General features: G+C 29.0%; 2 protein-coding genes across 4 annotated transcripts in view; one reads left to right on the top strand and one right to left on the bottom strand.

Annotated features, from left to right (window-relative positions):
* The first annotated feature begins 154 nt into the window (after positions 1-154).
* Positions 155-4,826, top strand: LOC126848461 (guanine nucleotide-binding protein subunit alpha homolog). Its single transcript, XM_050589404.1, has 6 exons — positions 155-1,085; positions 2,222-2,458; positions 3,205-3,465; positions 3,610-3,660; positions 3,855-4,072; positions 4,172-4,826. The coding sequence occupies exons 2-6, from the start codon at positions 2,243-2,245 to the stop codon at positions 4,527-4,529; spliced, it is 1,104 nt and encodes a 367-aa protein (XP_050445361.1). The 5' UTR covers positions 155-1,085; positions 2,222-2,242; the 3' UTR covers positions 4,530-4,826.
* Positions 4,827-9,951: 5,125 nt separating this feature from the next.
* Positions 9,952-23,956, bottom strand: part of LOC126848442 (formin-like protein) — a 45,079-nt gene continuing 31,074 nt past the window's right edge. Inside the window, exons 2-18 of one of the 3 annotated variants that reach the window (XM_050589356.1) lie at positions 23,291-23,374; positions 20,726-20,812; positions 19,828-19,934; positions 19,282-19,421; positions 18,131-18,309; positions 17,880-17,956; positions 17,301-17,616; positions 16,963-17,079; positions 16,374-16,614; positions 15,757-16,031; positions 15,380-15,647; positions 15,170-15,297; positions 14,604-15,048; positions 14,043-14,317; positions 13,807-13,920; positions 12,187-12,286; positions 11,073-11,217 (exon numbers count right to left, since the gene is read on the bottom strand). In XM_050589356.1, the coding sequence (XP_050445313.1) occupies positions 12,212-12,286; positions 13,807-13,920; positions 14,043-14,317; positions 14,604-15,048; positions 15,170-15,297; positions 15,380-15,647; positions 15,757-16,031; positions 16,374-16,614; positions 16,963-17,079; positions 17,301-17,616; positions 17,880-17,956; positions 18,131-18,309; positions 19,282-19,421; positions 19,828-19,934; positions 20,726-20,812; positions 23,291-23,374 (2,928 nt within the window). In that variant the 3' untranslated portion in view covers positions 11,073-11,217; positions 12,187-12,211. Of the gene's footprint in view, positions 11,218-12,186; positions 12,287-13,806; positions 13,921-14,042; positions 14,318-14,603; positions 15,049-15,169; positions 15,298-15,379; positions 15,648-15,756; positions 16,032-16,373; positions 16,615-16,962; positions 17,080-17,300; positions 17,617-17,879; positions 17,957-18,130; positions 18,310-19,281; positions 19,422-19,827; positions 19,935-20,725; positions 20,813-23,290; positions 23,375-23,956 lie in introns of all 3 variants that reach the window. The other 2 variants (XM_050589354.1, XM_050589355.1) reach the window with 2 other exon arrangements.

The following is a 23,956-nucleotide window of genomic DNA, read 5'->3' as shown; positions in this document are numbered from 1 at the left end:
GATAGAAAAGGAATAGTTAAGAGATATTGAGAAATTAGAACGGCATTTTGGCATTTGCTCCTCGGATTGTATCACGTGTTCGTGTCAACCTGTCAACGCCTTTATCATGTAGCAGTTAACAATTATTTCGCTCGCATCCATGATGTAAATATAATATATATATATATAATTTAGTAGCTTTGTCAGCTATTGCCATATTAGATTCTAACTTTTCTGGGCATTTTTGATTGCTCATTATTTTATACGATTGTGCATTCGCGGGACTGGTACTCTGGTACACCGACTGGTACCGGGACTGATACATCATGGATATTACACCTTCATATTTACATCATGATCGCTCGCATCAAGACATCGCACACCCGCATATTAGCACGAGGGAAGGAGTGATGCGTGGCTTCGCGTAGAAGTCACCGATTTACATCGTGATACTTTATTCCAAAAGAAGACGGAAATCCACAGAGGAAGGAAGGAGGAAAATCGCTGATTGATAATCGGCAGATCGCAGATTCGAATCCGTTCGAACCTTATCCCCCATATGCTTCGGAGATTGAAAAAAAATATATATGTTATAAATTATCCATCGTATATAAATAAATGATTACACCGTGATATTTTGTCTCAGAAGAGGACGGAAATCCATAAAGGAAAGAAGGAAGCACGGGGAAAAAGGTGTGTCGCGGAGCAAATAGGTCGACTTGCCGCTTCTTAGAAGCGAGAAGGAGGGGAAAAGAGAAAGAAAGAGAGAGAGAGAGAGAGAAAGAGAGTTAAGGCGGTGCAGCAAGCGAGACGTATCACAGCAATCACAGGCGGTCGTGACACACAAAACGTGATCACGAGGCGACGAGAGGAGCGCCGGTAATTATAGTAATTATCTAATCATGCCCAATTCGTGGGTGACCAGGGATGTTTGCGCGAAGCAAGTAGCAACGGTGACATCGTAGCGTGATTTTTTCTACGTGGTGTGTATCTTCGAGATGCTACGCGTAACTCCTTCGTCCTGCCACCGACGAGATATAATTCAAGACCGGATGGTCTTCTCGGATTTAGCGTGATTGGAAAAAACTCGCTGCGTGCTACTGTAGGTAAGTAAATCTTTGCATTGTCGGTAATAAAATTATAATTTTTTTACAATAAAAATTTGTTGTTCTTGAGGCAGTTACGTAAAAGTCTATACATTTTCGATAATAAAACAATAAATGAACTAATAAAATAATCGCATGAATTAAATAATTCGTGTAATTTTCAATGATGTCAAAACGGTCGGTAATGTCATCGATCTTCTATTATCTCTGGGTCCACTTGATAGTCACGAAAATTTACCTAGGGTCAGCGATCTTTAATAATAACCTCGTCGGTGGTTTTGCGTACAACCGGGTGTTATACGTGTGTGGGTGGACGTGATATGCGGCTCGTTCGAAATCGATCGCGAAAAAGCCGCCCGCGTCGACGTGCAAGTGCATGCACGACACTTGGTCCGCTTCTTGATGGTGGCGGTAGTGGTAGTAGTATCGCGCATTCCGGCCGGTTACACCTGGCCTGGCCGAGAAATGCAGTTCTGAATCGGCGATTCTCCCGATTCTCGGTTTGCACGCGGGGGTGGGTGAATGGCAGGCGGCGACGGTTGAACGGGTAGAGGGCTTGTCGTCGTCGTCGAAGATGGAACGTGCGTTTGATTGATGCGCTCCGTTGTCACTTTGTCGAGAGACGAGATTGATTGTTTGCGGGTCAGAAAACGGATTGTAAAACAGAGTGCAGGGAACGCCGGGAGGACGAGACGAAAGCGAGGAAGAAAAGAGGGAAGGTAGTGTAAGATCTTTTCTTTCTTCCTTTATGGATTTCCGTCCTCTTCTGGGACAAAGTATCACGGTATAATCGTATATATACAACGGACGAACATATATACTCTTTTTTTCAACCTCTTACGAGACATATGGGGGATAAGGTTCGAATGGATTCGAATTTGAGGGATCTGCCGGTTATCAGTCAGTGACTTCTACACGAAGCCACGCATCACCTCCTGGGTGATGTAAGATATTTCTCGAGTAGCAGAGGAAAGTACAGTTGTGAAGGAGAGTAATGCCTGATCGAGCGAAGAAATAATGGGGCTCCATCAGGACTCAATCCCAGGACCTCCCTCTCAGCTGGCAACCACTCTGTCACACAGCGTCCCATGTCACTGTATTCCCTCATCATATATATTTTTCTTTGAATTTTACAGGGAGAAGCAGGATAGAGCAAAATGGCGAGCTCCTTAACGTGGTCGTGCTGTCTGCGTTTTAAATTCAGCCCAGAGGAAATCGAGCAACGATACAAGAGTCAGGAGATCGACCGGATGCTGGAGAAAGATCGTCAAACATTTCGCCGGCAAGTTAAGTTATTGCTGCTCGGTGCGGGCGAGAGCGGCAAGTCCACATTCCTCAAACAGATGCGGATCATACATGGGATCAAATTCGAGGTAAAATCCAAAACATTTGGTCTGCATGTGTTTACGCGGTCTGATCGATCTTTGCTGATTGATCGATTCTTGGTCGCTTTAGAGGCTGTTCCAATATCGGACACACTCGTCATCGTCTTGTGCAGAACACTGCATTTAGTTGGCATTAGAATACTTAAATATGATTTCATTGCAATGTTTTACTAAGAATTGATATTATAATTGATACAAAAAGATATACGATAAAGTGTCAAAATAAATGTAGAAAATATAAAAAATGCTTATTATAAACACGTTTTGTTCTATGTGGAGAGTGTATCTTAATTACAATAAATTTTAGTTAGTTTAAAGTTTAAGTAGTTTAGAGTTGTAAAAGTAAGCATTGCAATTTTATCAGACAGAAGAGACATTTTGTATTGTATCACAATACAATAATTCAGTTATTTTGTTACATTTTTTATCATATAAATAAATTGACGAGTGCCAATGCAGCCTAAATATTGTTTCTTTACAAATATATAAAATATGGAAATTCTTTACAGAACAATTTACTTATAAACAAATAATAGAGTTTTAAAATCGCAAATTATTTCAACAAAAATTAATATTTATTTTACATACATATGTACATTTACTTTGCGTACATATATGTAATTTATGAACAAGTATTTGTCTCATATATATCTATCTTTATGTCTTTTTATCACAAGATATGTGTCTTTAATAACAAATTTTTATAGCATTTTTATAGGATTTTATTTTTTCAGCCTGAACTAGTTAAAGAATATCAACATGTGATCTACCAGAACATAATTAAAGGAATGAAAGTTTTGGTAGATGCTCGAGATAAACTGAATATTCCCTGGGAGAATCCTAAGAATTATGATATTGGCTTTCAATTACTCAAGTTTGAAAATACCATGATACTGGATACTAGATTATTTCTACATTATGTACCAGCATTACAAAGTTTATGGAAGGATGCATCGATAAGAAGAGCATTTGATAGGCGAAGAGAATTTCAATTAGTAAGACTTTTTCATATTAACAAATTTTACATAAAATATATTGTACATTTATTTATAATATTATTTGTTTTTCTAATTGTTTTTTAATTTTGCATGTTGTATATATATATATATATATATATATATGCTATTTGGTATTTTCAGAGTGATTCTGTCCAGTACTTCTTGGATAATCTTGATAGGATTGCGAGAGTGGTAATAATTTTTTGTTTTCTTTTTTTAACAAGCATAATATTCTATGTAATTAAAAAAGTGTATAATTTACACAATGTTCTATGTGTATATTTTTTATTTACTAAAATAGAAAAATATATTATTGCTTGCATAATATGTTATTTTTAATTTAGGCAATTGTTATTTACAGAATGTACAAGAAAAATATTTTTCAGGATTATACACCTACACATCAGGATATTTTACATTGTAGAAAGGCAACGAAAGGAATTTCTGAATTTGTAATACCAATTAACAATATCCCTTTTCTCTTTGTCGATGTTGGTGGTCAAAGATCTCAAAGGCAAAAATGGTACCAATGCTTTGATTGCGTGACTTCTATACTCTTTCTTGTATCATCATCGGAATTTGACCAAGTCTTGTTGGAAGATAGGTATGTTTTATCTATACTTATATAATTTATATATATATATAACATTTTTTTTATAAATAAGATACAACACAATGTTTGTGTTTCAACTTAATCTTATAGGAGGACTAACAGATTGGAAGAATCTAAAAACATATTTGATACAATTGTGAATAATATGATATTCTGTGGAGTGTCTATTATTTTATTTCTGAACAAAACGGATTTGCTCGATAAAAAAGTGAGGTCACAAGATACAAATGTCCGTTTGTACTTTCCACAATTCACGGGCGATCCACATTCCATGAAGGACGTGCAAAATTTTATCCTTGATATGTTTGTGTCGGTCAAGAGGGATCCAAGAAAGCCATTGTTTCATCACTTTACTACTGCAGTAGACACGGAGAATATTAAGGTTGTCTTCAATGCTGTAAAGGATACTATTCTACATCGGAACTTAGAGTCACTGATGCTTCAATAATGATGTAGAAACAAAGGAATTAAATACATACAAAGCAGCTAGTAAAACAAAGGTATGCGGTAAAAATTTAATATTTAATATGTATCATTAATCCAATCTGTAGTTTTCGAGAAATATATTGCAATACACAGACTAGGTCAAAAAACGTTTTGATAAGACAATATATTATATATGAGTATGAATTGTATGTTTATCTACATATATATAAATATGTTTATAGTAAAAAAGAGAAAACTGCCTGATATAAAGATATATATATATATATATATATATATATATATATATATATGTATATGTATACATATATATGTGTGTGCGTGTGTGTGATATATATATATATATATATATATATACATATACATATATTAAGATATATTTTCATTGTGCTTTTGATGAATATTGAATGGTTATAAGGAGATTATTATACAAACTATTGTACATAACAATTTAGATTCTATATGTTGTCAATAATTTCTATGATAATCAATTGACACATACACGCGTACACATATTTGTGTATAAAGAGAAGGATAAGTTGCAAATAATTCAGTTGAGATTCTATTTGTATAGATATATGTGATTCAGATATACATACGCACAATGCTTTTCTCATGTGTGTGTGATATAATAATTAAGATTATTACTGGTTATTAAACCAGAGTTTACATAAAAATATGAATATAACTTATTTCTTATTTAAGATTAATTAACTTCATTAACACACAGGATAAATTAAGTAACAAGAAAACCAAATACTAGGTCCAAGCCATATAAACCAAATGAAGATAACCAGTTTGTGTTCAAATTGCTGTGGAAAAAAGTTATTCATTTATTTCTTCTTTTTTGAAGAAACAATATTATTCAATATGATAATGCTATAGTCAAACTTTTGTATCTTGCATTCTATAAATTAAACTTTTTAAGCTGCTGTTATACTATTGTCAAAAACTAAAATATGATGATTGAAACTAAAATATGATAATTATATGAATCAATTGTTTTTTTTTTTTTGTATAATATAATGTTAATTAATATTTTTTATAAATCCTGTATATAATTTTATATATATGAAACTCACTATAAAGAGTCTCTAATTTCTGACAGAATTTGGAATAGATTTCTATGTATGCATGTACATCTCAATGTATATGTATATGTATATGTACATGTATGTGTATATATATATATATATATATATATATATATATATATATATATATATGCTTGTTTGTGTGTTTTTTTAATATAAATAGAATTTTGTTATAAATTATAAATATCAAGTGAGTTTGAAATACAGCAGTTGTTTTTCTTGAGTCAAATTGTGAGGTACAAAATTAATTATATATTTTAGAAACAGCAGTAAAATTTTAGTATAAATATATCATGTAATACAATTTTTTTTATTCTCATCATAAATATTCTATTTATTTGTTCTATGATTTTGATAACTGAATCATTGATTATTATACATTTGAAAGAAAATTCAAATAAAATAATTAGTATTATCTTTTTTCATATTGTGCAAAAAAATGTTTAATTTTTTATATTATTTATAGAAGTCCAGATTGAAGCAGCAATTTGTATAAATTTTCTAATTTTTTTAGCGTATTATAAATATAATATTGCATTTACATCTATATATGCATGCTTGTTTATAAATTTGGTTATCTTATGATTTGTGCAAGTAGATGTCAGTGGAAATATCTGACACAATTTGGACTGAACCATTGTATTATACCAAAAATTCTGAAAAATGTAAGAAGTATATATCTTGTGTAATTTAAAATTACTGCCCAATTCTGTTTTTGACAAAAAAAAAATTGTAATATCTTTTATATTGTACGTATACGCACATGAATTATATCCAAAGATTTTATGTAATGATGTTGGTTAAGCCAAAGAAAATTTTATGTAGAATTTCAGGAAATTTCTACTTATATAATTTAGATTTTCATAAATTCATTTAATGATTCACAATATATCGATGTACATATGTTAAATATATATTTTCAAAAACATCATTACAGTTAAGGTATACAAACTATTCAATTCTATAATTAAATCATTCATTACATAAAATCTTTGTGTTTTTAATCTGCGAAAGTTTTGTGGTGTTCGGTAAAATGATGTAAGTTTACTAACAAGTAAATTTATAATATACACTTCCATTATTAATTAAAACACTATTAATTATGTACATGTATGTAAGTTATATATATATATATATATATATATATATATATATATATGAGTTAAGCTATTAAAATTATACTGATATAATTAAGTTCTTACTTATATATACATATATATATATATATATAATATATATATATATATATATATATATATATATATATATATTATACATATATGTATAATATGTATTGGTCCATAAACACAAAAAAATGGTTGATATAATTGGTATATATATTTTGTACATGATATTTTTACATTCCTATAAAAAGATAATCAGACTTAACTTATTGATACTTTTATATTTGCAAATTTTATATCATTTTTATAATATAATATAATAATATTATCTCAAATATATTTTGTTTTTATATATTATCTACATATACAGAATCGATGTAGTAATACTCGCACGCTAAAAAGGAAATCTATGATTTTTATATACAAATTTATAGGAGATATAAAAAACGTGTATATTACACTGATAAATTCATTGCGGTAACAAATTGATAGATATATAATTTAATAATTATACTTTATATATAATAAACCTCTTGTTCATGTGCAGGTTTTTTGATACTTGAATTATTTAAAAGAATTTATAAATAGTTCTCGTTGCGATTATTAAAATGCTGAGCATTCTGTTGGCATTGTATTTCATACATTATCGGCCTATATCTTATAATACGCTACAATGTTTTATTATGGCTAATATTCTTAAAGTATGGTGTGTATATTGACGGATGTATTATATGTATTTTCTATATACTTTCTATAAATGGAATACTGGGGATATACATGTAATGATGCATATGCAGACTGTATACTTGAAATTTTACTGTACTATAGACGGCATAAATGTAGAGAGTAATTATGTGATAATGATTATTTCAAAAGTTTATAAATTTTCAAGTTCTACAATGCTCATACATCTAACTTAATTTATCAAGAGTATGAGGTTTCCAGACTTGTGAAGATTGGAAAGATGTATCGAAATCAAACATTATCGGAAATGATATCATATATTTTTTATCATTCACATTACTACATTTGTAAATTCTGGAAAAGAAAAATTATTTATATTTATTCTTTTTCATGCAACGGTAGAAGAAATCGAAAAAAAATATTAAAATCCCACAATGGGAAATTATGCTGCCATGATTTTTGCATCTGATATGTTTTTTATTTTCTCAATTAAAGAAGAAATAGATAATTATATTTCATGATAAATTCTGCAATATGTTTTGATATTCATGTTAATATACAGATTTACAGCAATAAAATATAATCTATTTAGAACATTACTCGAAAATATGTTATTAGTACACAATACGTACAGTATGAACATATTACTTTTGTTATTTAATATACAGGATGTCTGAAAATTACATCAAATGATAATTTATGGATTTTTTGAAATTAAAGTCAATCTTCTTCTTTTCAATCAATCTCCTTTTCTCTGAAAAGTCATGCAAAGAAATTTATCGTTCCTCGCAATGCTTTAATTTGTTATTAAATGTCTAGTATTAAAAATTTCAGTTTATTTTAAATAAAATTATTTAAGATGAAATAGATGAATAAGGCTTTATATTATCAATTTTTATTCTGAATACTTTTGGATTTTCAATTGTTGTTAACTGAAATTATCAATGCTTCGATGCTTTATTATTAAAAAAAAGTCTATTCTATAAATTGTTTAATATGGGACATTCTGTATATATAGCATAATAGAAACAAAAAAGATTAATGTGAAAATTTTCATAACATTTTATTATAAATACTTTCTACAATTTAAAATTTTACTTTACCATCTTGCATTTTATTGTACATGATCTAAAAAATGTAGATATATTGTGCCTTGTGTATATTGTATATTTGTATATAAAATATATTTTACACGAATTATTATTAAAATGTAGTTTATTTGTACGAACAATAAATAAACAACTTTAATAAAATATATAAGTGTGGTACTCAATTCACTTATGGCCCAAATGCATAATATTATTCTATTCACACACAGAAAAAGATACTTGATATATTAATGGAAAGTGTATTTGTTGTCAATTATTATGAATCATAATTTGTTATTGCTATATTATAATATTAATCCATTTTAATTTTTTTCTCATATGTGTGTGACTGTCTTTTATATGAATATCATTAATTATTAATAACATCAAATGCGCTCTTTTTTATACATATATATATATATATATATATATATATATATATATATATATATAAAGTTTAAATATAATAAATAAATAAGCCACTTATTTTGATGTATTAATTATTATATTTGTTTATACTTAATTTTTTATACAAAAAACATTGCTAATTTTTATAACTTATACAATGAAATGCATATATGTATATATGCATATATGCATATATGTATATATGCATATATATAAGATATATGCATATATGCATATATGTATATATGCATATATGCATATATATATATATATATATATATATATATATATTTTGCAAAAAAATATATATAATACGTCAATGCTTCAATCCTAAAAGATCGAAGTTTAGTTATTTTTTTCTCGTCGCATCGCTAATGGACAATATAATGGCTCTCCAAATAATACTAACACAACACAAAATATTTTACCTAAACATCACATTGGCAATTATTCTAATCAATAATAATTACATTATTTTATATTACAGCAATATTTACATTTTTCTTCTCCATAGTAATGTGTATAATATATAAAAAACGTACAAAAGTAAAAATATATAACTCCGTTTTTTCAAAAGCTTGAGATATGTTGTCAATTAGGGAAAGGTTCATAGAACTGCAGTCTTTTGCTATAAATTTGCTTAATAAAAATTTTAGAGAATGATCGTAATGATCCATATTTTAATTATTTTTTAATTTCCTTCCTATAGAACTTTGATATATTGTATTAAACTATAGTATAAAATTCTATTGTAGTTTTTTAATTGTATATTATATAGATATTCTTGATATTCTGATAGAAAATGTAAGGAATGTAATAAGTATGCTGCAAAAATATTTTTGAAATACATTTAAGAAATTTGAGAAAACTTAGATCTCACTTTTGTTTGCATATCATAATAATAGGCGCTATATATTGAATTGTGAAAAAAGTTACACATGGAATATTACATATAGTCAATCATCATTTTTGTAATATACGATCTTATCCTTACTTTTTTATAGCGAGAAGATATATATCTTTATAACTTTCATAATACGAAAGTATAAGCATTTATTTCGAATTCCGTGCTTTTGCTTTCAAGATACATTTGTATATTTTGTAATAGGTTTTCCCAGCTTATTGCACATTTCGTTGGAATGTCCACAGATACCATACGTTTCATAAATTTATAAAAATCTGCGACTGCACTCTAGACCGATTCTACACACAAACTTATGTTAAAAGTTAAATGACTTTGTTCATTTGATATTAAGCAAATTATAGGATGTAAGTAATTAATTTAATGAATACATATTTATATAGTTGATTTATAAATATTTTCACAATATGTATAACAATCAACAACTAAGTTTAATTAAACAATTTTTATGTGCTTTATGAAACAGAGGAAAACAAAAGTAGTTTTATATATATAATCGACATACATAAAAATTCCACAAATGTAAATGTCTTGAACAGTGTTAAAAGGAATTGCATAGAAATGCAAAGAAGTGTCCCTTAACTAATGGTAATATTATGCTATCTTGGAAAGATGTTTATATGTCTTTAATTACGAGATTCATATAACAACTATGCATAGAAAGATCATTAAATATCAAGCGTTTTCTAAGATCTCTAATTACCGCTCGGCAATAATTAATAATAATTAATAACGCCGTTCGGCAAATTTACACTCTAGAGATGTAAGTAAATTTCAAATTTATGACAGTTGCGAACTTTCAGCACCACTAAGACTTGTGCAAAAAGTCAATTCTAATTGGACGTACTAAATTGATATCATTCGGTTACAGATTTGTATGTTCATAACAGAGCATACAAGTAAAAAGCTTCCAAAAATTGGGAAAATATCGAATGCATATAATACACATATTATCTAGTTGTGTGCGCGCGCAGTTAATATTTTCAAAAGTATGTTCTCAAACTATATATCGATGTTCTTTGTTAATTTCTTGTCGTTTTTTTATGTAAAGCTAAATTACGAGACTTTAATTCTGTAAATTCATCAAATTACAAGGCAATCTTCGTTCTATAGAACTGAAGCACTTTGAGAAATGCGGATGGATTAGAAATGTAAAAAATTAGAGTTCAAGCTCTTCGGCAGTGCGCGATAGTCTATGATTATCGATACGTCGTCGTTGACTACGTCTCACAGCATCCGCTCTGCGATACGGTTCGGATCTGAGGCCGAGAAGAATATCCTCTAGAGCACCGTTATATACTTCATCCTGCTGCAATAGCTTCTTCTCTTGCACCAATCGCGTTTTGTTTTTCAGTTCATTTATAACAGCATCCTGGCAATACACAATGAAAACATAACATTACAGAAGATGTTTAAAATCACATAACATATGTTATTACTCACAAGAATCACGGCTTTACTGCTACATAAAATTCTGAATATATTAAAGTAATATTTATATATATCAATTTATTAAAAAATTTGGATAAATGTAAAATATTAATCAAAAGTCGATTTACCTAAGATATTAATATTTGAGAAAAGAAATTATTGTATTAATTTTTTATATACATATATAAATTGTGCTATTCATTTATGTCATGAATTATATCATTTATGATACATGAAGTTTTATACAGTAATAGCAAAAGGAAAATGATGATGGAAGAATTCTCTCAAGCAACATCAATGCGAGCTAAAACATGCTAATGCATATTTTGATAGTATAATGCATTGTTGTTAGTATAATGTAATGTAAAAAGTATGAGTTTATGTAAAATATATATGTACAGAATATCAATTAAAGAGTATATAATTATATTAAAATTTTTATTTGGATTACTCTCTCTAATTGTTCTAATTGCTTCTATAAACTTCTACAATAGAACCTGCTATTCTCGAGATCAGTTGTCCTTTAAACTGGAATTCTTCTCTTGCGTTGCTCTTCCACTAAACATTTGCCATATATATATATATATATATGTATATATACCTAACATGATCATGCGTAGAATGAAAAAGCGAATGGAAAAGGCAGTGCAACAACATTTTCATTCTGCGCATTAAAATGTCTATGCCATTAAAATAGAGTGAGTATTATGAAGGATGCCAGAATAAGAGAATAATAGCTCCGTCTCAATGATTCCAGAATATTGAGATTCTGTTGTAAATAAAATAAGAAGAAAATCTCTTTTCATGACTTTCAATGAAAAGTCTACATGTTGTATGTAATGTGATGTATGTGTACAGGTATTAAAAATCATATGTTCATAGGAGAGAAAGTGAGTAAAGACAAACTTACATGTTGTGAATTGTTTATACATTTGTTACGTTCTGAGCTCCAGTTCATTAAGATGGCGATGTAACAGACTCTTGTTCGAGTTACAGCAAAATTTCGGTGACTTTAAATCCAAATAAATATGTAACAAATAAGAAAACAGATATTCATGAGATGTATTGTGCTTAAAGAATGAAATTGCTAAAAAGCCACTCGAGAAATAATCAGAATCGATGTAATTGTTGATAATCCCTGTAACACATGTCATGCTAATTTCACAACATGCAGGAAAATAAATGCTTTTTGTATTTATTTCTCTATACTCATAAAAAGTTTTAATTTTTATAGATATCACAAATTTATGTTTACGCATAAAATATTTATAATATTGTAATTATAATATGTAATTTTTAATAAGATTTTTGTATGAAGATATATTTTAATTTTTTATCAAGATTATAATAACTTTCCTTTTAAGGATATATAAGAAACTATTCAATATGATTATATAGTAATATAATTTAAGCTTGAATTAAATAACTCTTTCTTAAATTTATTATTTTTAATAAAACAGAGTTTGTGAAAGTTTATATATCAAAGTATATAATAATGTTATTAAAATATATCTGTAGCTTCCATTTAACAAAAAATTAAAAAAAAAATATCCATGCAATAGACTTATAAAACCAAGTAAAGAAAGAGTAAGCATAAAGAGAGTTTAGAAATTTTTCTTTGCCATGAATACAAAATAAATTAATTTCTCGAAACAAACAATAATTTATGTAAATTTATTTAGTTACATATATGTCTATAAATTTTTTAAAATATTTTTTACACAAATATTATATATAAAATATTGTTCATCAAATTTTTCTTGGATATAAGTTGTGATTATGTGATGTGTGATGCGTATTAATAAATGAATGTGTAGCATTGATGTTGTAGGAGAGAAGCATAAAGATGAATAAATGATGCAATATACAATGACTTTAACAGAAATTGTAATTACTGTAGTTATGACACAAACAATATTAGTAAGCAGATTCATGAAAGAAAAATGATCTAAAAATGTGATAGTGATATATACATTATACACACAATCTCAACATCTTGTGAATAGTTGAACGATAATAATAATAATAATATATAACATGTTAAACGTTTCTTGATCTAGAAAAATAAAAAGATTATAGCATAATAGGAAAAAATATGAAGAAATTTATAAAATAAACGTAACAAAATAAACATAACAAAATCTCAATAAATTTAACGTGTGCAAAATAATAGTGATAATAACAAATAATTTGACAGAAAATTGTATGATGTCAAAGCTTCTGTTTTTTTGCATCCATATTAAATTACGACATCATTAATAAGAGAAATTATGTAATTTCTTTTTCTTATGATTATGTGCTTTATAAAATATTTTTTATGTAAAAAGATAAGAACAATGCAATTTTTGTAAATACACACATTGAAATAAAATGTTTTTGAATTCGTATTTTAAGTATAGCATGCTATATATATGAAGAATTTAAGAAAAAAAGATAAATACTTGTACTGATCTCATTCATAATCGTCTAATAATCTAGTTTGCGCTTGTATAAATACATAGCGATAAAGCATTAAAGACATGCAACATACCTGTTGTTTCTTCTGGTTCAATTTATTACGTTTTATGATTTCTTCTGAGGTATTTAAAGCTTCTGCTGCGGCAGCCTCTAATCTACGACGCTGTTCATTTTCTTGATCCGCTAGCTGCAATTTCGTACAATGTTTTATTATTCAATAGCTATTGTGTTTTCGATAGAATTGATTCAACATAATATAAGAGTTAAAAATTTCGACATCTAGATAGAATATGACTATTAATAACACACCTTAAATGCTCTCGCGAATCTGACAAGAAGTGAGAAAAAGGTATTAGCATCAGCTTGTCTTGGACTTTCTCCAAAGAATTCGACACATTCTCGGAAAGCTTCACCGGCAGTGCGTGCGTCAAGTTTCAAACGACGTAATTTTTCTTCGGAATTATTTAAGAAATCGCGCAATACTGTATTGTGCTTTTCTTTGCCACGCAATTCGTATTCTTTTCGCACGAGATCCATGCCTTTTTCCAGCTCATGAACATCGGTTGTTATATTTTCCAGCGAAACTGTTATTGATACATAATTTTATGATATAAATATACATAAAATGGATAACAGCAAATAAATGTAATAAAATAGATGTAAAATTTTATCAAAAACTCAATTGATTTATTTCTACTTTATTAACACTCTCATAATTATAACAAAAAAAGTTCTTTTACAATAACCACATATTTCTTGAGCATAAATTTTTTAGAATCTTATTCAATCTCTAATAGCATTCGCTTATCATTACACTAAAGTTTTGAATTTTAAGATTAATATTATATATGCAAAGAAAAACAAGTATACCTGTTGCAGCCTTGTCGATGTACATCAATTCTGATTCAAAATTGATCAGTTCTGGGAATTTGACTCGTATTGTGGCAACAATATAATGCAAAAGGCACATCCTTTTATCAGTCGATTTTGTATCCGATAATGTATCTAAGCTTTGTAATTTGAAGCCGTACGCAGGGCCTCGTTTGCTACTGTTTAAGTAGTTACCAAAGGCAAGAATAATTTCTAATACTGCTCTTAATTTTTTTGAGCTCTTAACCGAACTGGACGCAGATATCACAGCATGTATTTGTGGTGTAATAAGGTGTAAATTGTCGAAAAAGTTTCCTATATAATTCATAATCGACAGCTTGGTAGATATCCTTTCTACTTTACCAAGCTGCATCAAAAATTTATCTTCTTCCGTCAATAAGTTGACGTTTTTCTTTTCTATAATGTATTCACGGTAAGCCTTTATCTGAAAAGATTCATCATTTATTAATATCATAAAACAAGTTTTTTTTTTTCAAATAATAATAGTATTTCAATAATAATAATAATAATAGTAATAATAACATGTTAAGTGAGGGCAAACATACTTCTTGGTCTGTAGGTACCATACGTTGCAACAATTCCACATTTTCAAGCGAGAGAACTTTCAAGTCGAGAGCATTTACCGCCATTATTACTTTCTCCACTGGCATTTCCATTTTGCGACGCGATATGGCTAAAGCGAAAAGAAAATAAAGAAAATTATGATAAACTTGTTTCTACGTCAATAAACGCCATAAATAAAGTTTATTACTTACCAATATTTCGCAATCGCGTATGTTCCAAAAGAGATACATTTTCAGGTTTCTTGAATCGTTTACTGGGACAGGTTTGAAGTCCATCAATCTCACTACTACCGTTGGCCACATGCCCACTCATGCCGATCTTAAATCGCTCTTCAAAGTCGGAGAAGTCAATGTAGTTGTGCAGACGATCGTCATCCAATTCATTGAAGATAGTACCTCGCACTTGATTAGGTTTTAGAGCAACCCAATTAAGTGTAGGAAGTTTGTACTTTGTTTGAACCTGGGTGTGGAATAGGTAATTACACAATTAAAGCAATGTTCTGAGAAAAATATAAATGGCAGTTAAATGTATTTTAATGCTAATAAACTATATATACATATATACATACTTTTCGTTTAATAGTCATTGCTCCATCAGGCGCTTGCATCATGCCGGCGGGTGGCGGAGGTATAGGAACAGGTGGCGGTAATTTCTGATCTCCTGGAGAAAATGGCGCCATAGGAGGTGGCGGTGGACATGGCGGCGGCGGCGGAGGTGGCGGCGCAGGAGCCGGTGGAGGTGCTTGATCCAAAACCGGTGACGGTGCTGGGGTAAATATTTCAGATGTGATGTCATTTGAGTTACTTAGAGGGCTCGTTGCAATACCGTTGCGTAGACTAGCGGCTGAAAATTTAATAAGAATGTACCAGGAATCTTGATTTACCGCAATTTATTGCAATAATTATATGTATACAAATACAATCAAACTTCCGCATTTTTAATATTTTAATCGGTTTCTCAATTCTTAAAAAATAATACATATGCAAAATAAAAATGTCCTAAAATGATATTTCCTTGTATATGTGATAGATATAAAACAGCAAAGGAATTGTTAAAAAATACAGGGAATAAAAGTATTAAAAATATATTATAGAAATGTTAAGAATATGGAGGTTTAACTTTATTTATTTTATACTATTTAACTTATTTATGGAGGTTTGTACTTTGATCTAAAGAATAAAATACCTGATGAGCCTTTCGTAAGCGTATCCGTGAGACTTTCCAATTCAATGATTTTATTTTCCAAAACACTTTGTCTTCGGGCGGAATCTTGCCTTTGTCTCTTTAAAGCTGCAAGTTCTTCTTCTACTAATCTACGCGCTTCCAAGGCATCGGCGTACTCCACTTTTAATGCGCCTAATTCGGTTTCCAATTCCGCCAATTTCGCCAATGATTCTCTTTCTAATTCTGCCATACGATCATGCGCCTGTGTCAACAATTATGCATATTGCAATTAATAAATTATGGCAAATAAACTAATATTAATATATATGTATAATAATAACATATGAATAATATGTATAATAATATATGAATAATGTTAATTTATATATGTGTATACGTTGTATGTAATTATTTCTATTATAATTATTTCTTATTATAATATAAGATTAACAAATTAAGAATGGACCAAGTTTATATAATCTAACGAATTTTAAATATAAAAATATGTAATTAAAGTATAAAATTGAAGAATTTATAAATTACACGTTTATATTTCATTATTTATTTTTTTTATGCCATATAATAGCATAGATAAAGCTATATCGCTTACATGACCAAGTTCGTCTTCTAATTCCGCTACTTTCTCTAATGCTGCAGTCTTTGTTTCGCTGTCTTCCATCAAGGCAGCTACATCAAATACGTTATCCAGGTAAGCCGAGATTTGAACCTAAAAAAATGAGGTATCTCGATTAACTGTCATCATTTTCAAATAATGAACAAAAAAGAGTCACAACAAATTTGTTGCTTTGCTTTTTTTATTTTTTTATTTGTAAAATTAATCGAAACTAATCGAATAAAGATACAAGATTTGAAAAATATATATCCATTTATTATGTCAATTAAGGATTAATGTTCAATTCTATAACACAAAATATTCAATTTACTCACCTGCAAATCTTCGCTCTCCGTGTGTCTAAGTTTCTCGAGATATTCATCCAATCCAAGTTTCGTAAACTCGTATTGCAAATGTACCCTGAAGTTCATGTCCTCGACCGAATGCACGACAATATTGACAAATTGCATACAGGCGACCATAAATTCTATATGAAAACTATCGTATTGGGTGAAATACGCCATGAGCGTCGTGAATCTTCTCCTCTCGGAACAGATTTCTTTAAAGTTGTCGAATGCTGACAAAATGATTTCATGGCCGCCCTTTACTAAACAGATTGCCGCAAGAAGCTCCAATACTAGAGCTTTTGTTCTAAAAGAGCGATACATTATAATAGTGATACCTTATATAGCTTGATTGAAAGTAAAGTGACAAAAAATTATGCATGTAATATTATTTTTTAATCTTGTATATGATTATTAAAAGCTTACATTAATTTGAATATAAAGTAAATGACTTAATGTATAATATGAAAAATTGTATATATTGTTTTGCGCATATTTATAGCGCTTTCTATGCGACTTTCTAACAAGATATACGGGATAATAATAGATAATAGACAATACATGACTCACCTTAGACTTTTATGGATTAAGCTTAATGCAATGCAGTTGATAGCTTCTCTGTGTTGAATAACCATGTTAAATCCATACTGTAAAAAATCAATGCAATTATACATATATCTTATTGTACACGTGTGCTTGTATACGTTTCCGAATACGTGGACAAAAAGAAAGATAATTTTGAAATCGTTGTCTTCCTTTTTCTTGAATGCAGAATTAAATTTCAAACAATTGTCTATGTGTACACTAGATTTGATATTCACCTTATTATTCATGATGGCACGCATGCACAGTATGCAAACATGAATGTCGTCCTTTGCTTCACCCATATTTAAGCGTGCCACGTGTCGAGATCTCCTTTTGACACCAGGACTGTCTTTAAGCTCGTGGAGAGGCGGCCTCAAGCATCCATTGTTTAACGTTGATGTATCGCCGGTGCTTGCTATATCAATATTCTTATTAACTACTTTTTGAACTATGATAAATCATCAATTAGCCATAAAAAATAATTTAAAAAAAATTTAATTATTGATATATTATTCATATTCTAGTAATTTTTATGTCTCTTTATGTCCCTTACGAGACCTATAATCTTTTATTCAAAGATATTTTATTCTATTAATCAGAGATATATTTTTCATTAACTGAACAAAAAAATTATTTTCTAGATAAATGTGGAAGTATAAAGACATCCGTTTCTATTCTACAGGCCTAAATGTTCCGGCCAGACTTTGAGATTTTAAGAAATTTAATTCTGAACAAAAAGTTTCTTATAAATATGGATCGAAAAATGCTTTCTTAAAAAGTTAACGCTCAAAAATCTCCGAAATCACGATTATTTTGTACATTTTTTACAAATATCAAGAACAGTATGTGTTTTTTAACAAAAAGTATAGAAACAAAAGTTGTAAAGAATTAAATTATTTTTCAAATGAGATCAAAATGATTATGGTACGTTTCATAGATTTTAAGATAACCAGTTTCAAACATACAAAAGTGTTTTTCCGACTATCTCGATGGTAGAGTTTTTTAAAAATATTCTTCATTTCTACTGTTTATGACCTTAGTTAATTTTTAATGTTTATCTTGCTTGTTGTCCCTGATATTTATAAAAATATATAAAATTACCGTGATTTCAGGTTTTTGGGCGTTAACTTTTTAAGGAAGCATTTTTCGACTCATGTTTATTGGAAATGTTTTGTTCAGAATTAAATTTCCTATAAAATTTCAAAATCTGGCCGGAACATTTGGGGTCACCCTATATAGCTTGCTAGAAATAGAAACCTTGTATGTGTTATTGTTTTTAATGGATTAATGCAAATCTAATTTATTATATTTATCTAATATTTTCTGAAATATGTTCTCCGTAATATATTATTCATCTCTTTTTTTTATCTTTTAATCGACTTCTTACCGGTTTGTAATTTTTCCTCAGAGCTTGTGTGAGATTCCAAGAGCCGTTGCTCATGCCGCATCATCAATAGCCTGAAGCTGAGGTAGTCTATCAAGGCATCTAGGCCTTGATTTTCCTCGTCCAAGAACTCTCTTACCCATCTATAACACTGTTCAGCTCAGAATACAGCCTTTCGAAAGGACGAGAGCACGAATGAACGAACTCTAATCGTATTAGTACAATTATCTGTCAATTATCGTGATTAATGGTTAAGGCGATTGACTGGTTATAGAATTGCATAAAATAGAAAGGGAGCGTATTACAATTTCAACTTTCTTCTTCTTTCTCAATTTAAATGTTAAAAGTTTACAAACGTTTTTAAAAATTTAGTTGGTATTTATAATACATTTATTTGACTATTACAAAAACATGTCTAAAGAAAGAATTGTTGCAATTAACAAAGATGATCAGTAGATAAAGTTTGAAGACTTTTGGCAAAATAGTTGAAATAGCAAATGAATGATGAATAATTATTATGATGACTAAACGATTATTAGAGTCGCTTACTCAATATGATTTGTGCGCAAAGATATTTCCAAATCTCGTAATACTTGGGTCGATGTAGATTCTCCAACCATTTTCCTTTTCTGGAAGAATGTAAGAAAACGATACGACTGTGTAATCATTAGTATCGGTTTGATAGAGAAACCTTTTGCGAGCGAGAACAAATGTAGTACGATATAATAATTACTGTCTTCGAAAAAAATAAAGAAAAATGTATACGCGTTTATCTGTATTATCTGATTCTCATCGCTATAATGTAAAATATCAGAATTTCTAGATAAGCCACATTTAAAATCCAATAAATATAATATGTGTGTTAAAAATAAATTAAATTATTTAGATCATATTTTCATTGTATATATTTCATGCTAAATGTGATCTAATTTGCACATTCTGATATTTCATACATATTGTAACAAGATATGTAATTAAAGCACTAAAGACACAGTGATAATACAAATATATTTTTAAAGTTTTTTTTTCTTTTTCTTTTTTTTTCGCAAAATTAGTTATATCAACATATTGGACAAGAGTCACGTATAGTTACAGCTCAATATTTCTTAACTCGAATGACATATCGAGAAATTGATACTTTAATGGTTGCAAGGAGCATGTAAAAGAATCGATTTAAATATGTAAAAAGAAATATGATTTCACATTTAAAAGACAAAGATGATTTAGATTTTAAACGTTTAAGAAGCTACTTCATCTAAAAGAATGTCGAATGTCGCAAGCAATGTATTATTTGCAATCAGAAAAGTATTAATAAACAATTCTTGATATCTTATTTCAATTAAAAAATAATGACTTGTAACTATTACGTAACTGATCCTATATATGCGATCCAAACATATTGTAATATATTTGAGGAAAAAAACTAAAAAAAAATAAAACAACATACTCGATGGCTTCGTGATGCTTTGGGATCCAGATAGGTGCGTAACTTTGCCAAATAATGGGATGGTGGATCCTTAGCCTGTACTCTTTCCTGTAAATATTTCAAATATTGGTGTTAATAATAAATTTTTTGATTGTTTGTATAAAGTAAATTAATTTTTCTCTACTTTTGTTTTAATTAATATTTTTGCGGTTAATTAAATGTCAAGAAAAATTCGGCAAAATTTCTTCGGAGAATTAAGGTTCATTCACGAAATCGACTCGCATGTTAATTAATGGGTACGAATTGTTATTTAAGAGCTTTTCGAGAATTGGTTTGTAGTTTGCGGCGGCCTTAAAGTAATTACATTTAGAGAAGAGAACGCCGCGAATGCATGTGTGTGTGTTGCGAGAAGGGATGCTGCGTATTTTTTGCGAGCCATATAGTATAATAAGCACGGCTTGCATTACATCCGTCTCGTGTTACACATGTGTCCTACAGGCCGGTTCAAACACATTCAGACGAACCATCCATGATCCGCGAACTATACCCACCTTGAGAGGATGCGGAGTTCGTATTTTTTCATAAGATATTCAGCTTCATATGTATTTTGTTAAATAGTAAGAGATCACAATACATGTATGAATCATTCGTTGCAATTAAAATAAATTTCGATTAAAGCGGAAGCGTATAATTTTTTTACTTCAATACAATATACTCTGGTAATAGTATAGAAGAAGCTATAATAAGTAAGTGACACTCTCTCTTCTCTGTACTTTAGCGTACCCACGCTAAATGTTTCTAATGCGTTAAAACTAAAGAATGAGTTTCTAAAACTTATATTAGAAAAAAGTAATAAAATGTAATAACATTTATGTTTTTTTTTTGATGCCATAAAAAATAATTTAAAGTAACTTAGCTTATGTATACATTGTAAGGTAAAAATATTATTGAATGCATCTTCTTTATATAAACGCTTTAAGCCAGATTTGTGTCCAGACTTGCGTCGTATCATCGTATCGTATCATGATCGCCTCTTATCATATACGGATGCGCTGGTTATGATGATACACCAAAGACTTGTTCTCAACCTGTATCCATATCTCGTATCTTCCCCCCCTTTTTTTTTTTTAGTTTTCCGCCTAGTACTTCCGTATCTTTAGTTCTACGTTGGCTGTTGTATGACAATATATCTATCTGTACAGTTAGAAGGTATTTTTCCAGTCGAATGAGTTTATTTCATTCACATCGATATTTCAATCTTTGTTTACAGGCTCGTTTTAAGATTTTAAAATATATATTATACATTTAATATGTTATCAATAGCCAACAATATTTGTCAACTATCTTAATATATATTTTACTAATTGTCGCCTACATAATAGTGAGATAAAATAATGATTTATATTGAGTACTCATTTAGTTAACATGATATTGATAACATAATTATAGATTATTATTGTATATATTTTATTAACATCTTGAAATCATAATCAAAGATCGAAAGATAAAGTGAATGGAATAAACTCATTTGACTGGAAAATCGAAACCAATTTTCCTTTCTAAAATTGTTTTTTACAAAAAAATGCATTTTTCAAGTACATACTTTTTCCCGTTCTCATGCTCTTTTTCATCTTCATTTTCTCTCTTCTTAAAACAGAAAGAAGATATTCCATCTTTTTTTTCTGCAATACTCGATCGATTTTCCGGTGTCACGCGCGATGTCTTCCCATGCATCATTTTAATCGTTTAAAGAAGAATTCATGCTTTTTTGTTTATAACAATCTATTAATTCCATTACTTTTTCTTGTGACCACTCCATTGTGATCAAACTTGAAGCGATCGCTACACGCGAAGTAACGACTGAATAAAACGAGCCTACATTGTCAGATCGAAGCAGAATCTGCGTATCACTTTGATACGCAAATATAATACGCAGACATGATACGGGCGCCCCGTCCACACTTGGCTGATACAATACGATGATACGACATAAATCTGGATACAGCTTTATATTCAATTCAATATCTCTGACTGTTATGAGTAAAATTATTCAAGTTGATCAATAGAAATTTGATTTTTAAAAGATTTTACGTTCTTTGAAACAATTAAAAATAAAAATAATATTGTAGATAATTCACAACTTATAAAAATTTATTATAATTTCTCAAATAATTTTTAAATTATAATTATATCAATTTTCTGATGTAAGGATTAAAAATTAACCCAAAAAATGTTACGTAATAATTTGTTTTGTTTGAAAGAATGAGTTAGTGAAAGTATTGAATTAGCTCATTTAACACAAGATGAGAGAGAGAGAGAGAGAGAGAGAGAGAGATAAATGCAGGCCGTGAACCCGCATATATATATATATATATATATATATATATATATATATATATATATATATTAAATTAATGAAAAATCGCTTATTATTAGTATCCCATAAATCGATCTTTATTATATTTTTTTTTTCCTCATAGATATTTAGTATTTATTATATCAATCTCGGTCTTTGCTCTCTTTCTATATGGGGGAGAGGATTTCTAAACAATATATTCTAAAATTATTCTAAATATATATACGCACTTGATCACATATGATGTCCCATTTCTTTTCATTGTCGTACTGCTTCAAAAGCTTCGCCTTGTCCGGTGGCAAATCCATGGAGGCCTGCAACACAAAAAGCAGCATACCATTTTAATATCCGTCTGGCTAAGAGTTCTGTTTTCTCAATCCTAATGCAGAGTGTAACGCAAAAGATTATGATTATTTGCGCAAGATAATTAAATAATGCGCGGTTTATGAAAAGAATCAATAAAAACTAAACAATTAAAAAAGATTTTTAATAGGTAATAAAATTTAGGTTTATAATTTAAATATTTTGTTTTAGATATTTTGTTTATTTAATCCTGTCCATCGCAATACTGGAAACAGCTTATGTCAATAGTTATCATTATATTAATTATATACAAAAAATTCTTAAAAGCATATCATATACAACATAGCAGAAGAAATATATTTTTTAAATAAAATAAAAAACATATAAGTTACAAAGTTAATAAAAAAAAAAAAAAAAATCCTCACATATCCTTTCCTTAAAGTCTGTCTTCCTTAAAATAAAAAACGATATATTCGAAGATAAGATATAATTAAACTATATATATCAATTCGTTTATCAAATACCTCGATCATCAATAAATTTTTGCAAAAATCAACTATTAAATACACATAGAGTTTATTCAAATTTATTTA

This window comes from Cataglyphis hispanica, chromosome 3, assembly GCF_021464435.1.
Source record: "Cataglyphis hispanica isolate Lineage 1 chromosome 3, ULB_Chis1_1.0, whole genome shotgun sequence".
Taxonomy (NCBI): domain Eukaryota; kingdom Metazoa; phylum Arthropoda; class Insecta; order Hymenoptera; family Formicidae; genus Cataglyphis; species Cataglyphis hispanica.
This window is presented reverse-complemented; position numbering and strand designations above follow the sequence as displayed.

Excerpts from the sequence above, each read along its gene's own strand:
- LOC126848461 (XM_050589404.1), top strand. The coding sequence starts at position 2,243 with ATGGCGAGCTCCTTAACGTGGTCGTGCTGTCTGCGTTTTAAATTCAGC. Across the intron at positions 3,466-3,609 it reads GGCGAAGAGAATTTCAATTA|AGTGATTCTGTCCAGTACTT; the intron begins GTAAGACTTTTT and ends TGGTATTTTCAG. Across the intron at positions 3,661-3,854 it reads TTGATAGGATTGCGAGAGTG|GATTATACACCTACACATCA; the intron begins GTAATAATTTTT and ends AATATTTTTCAG.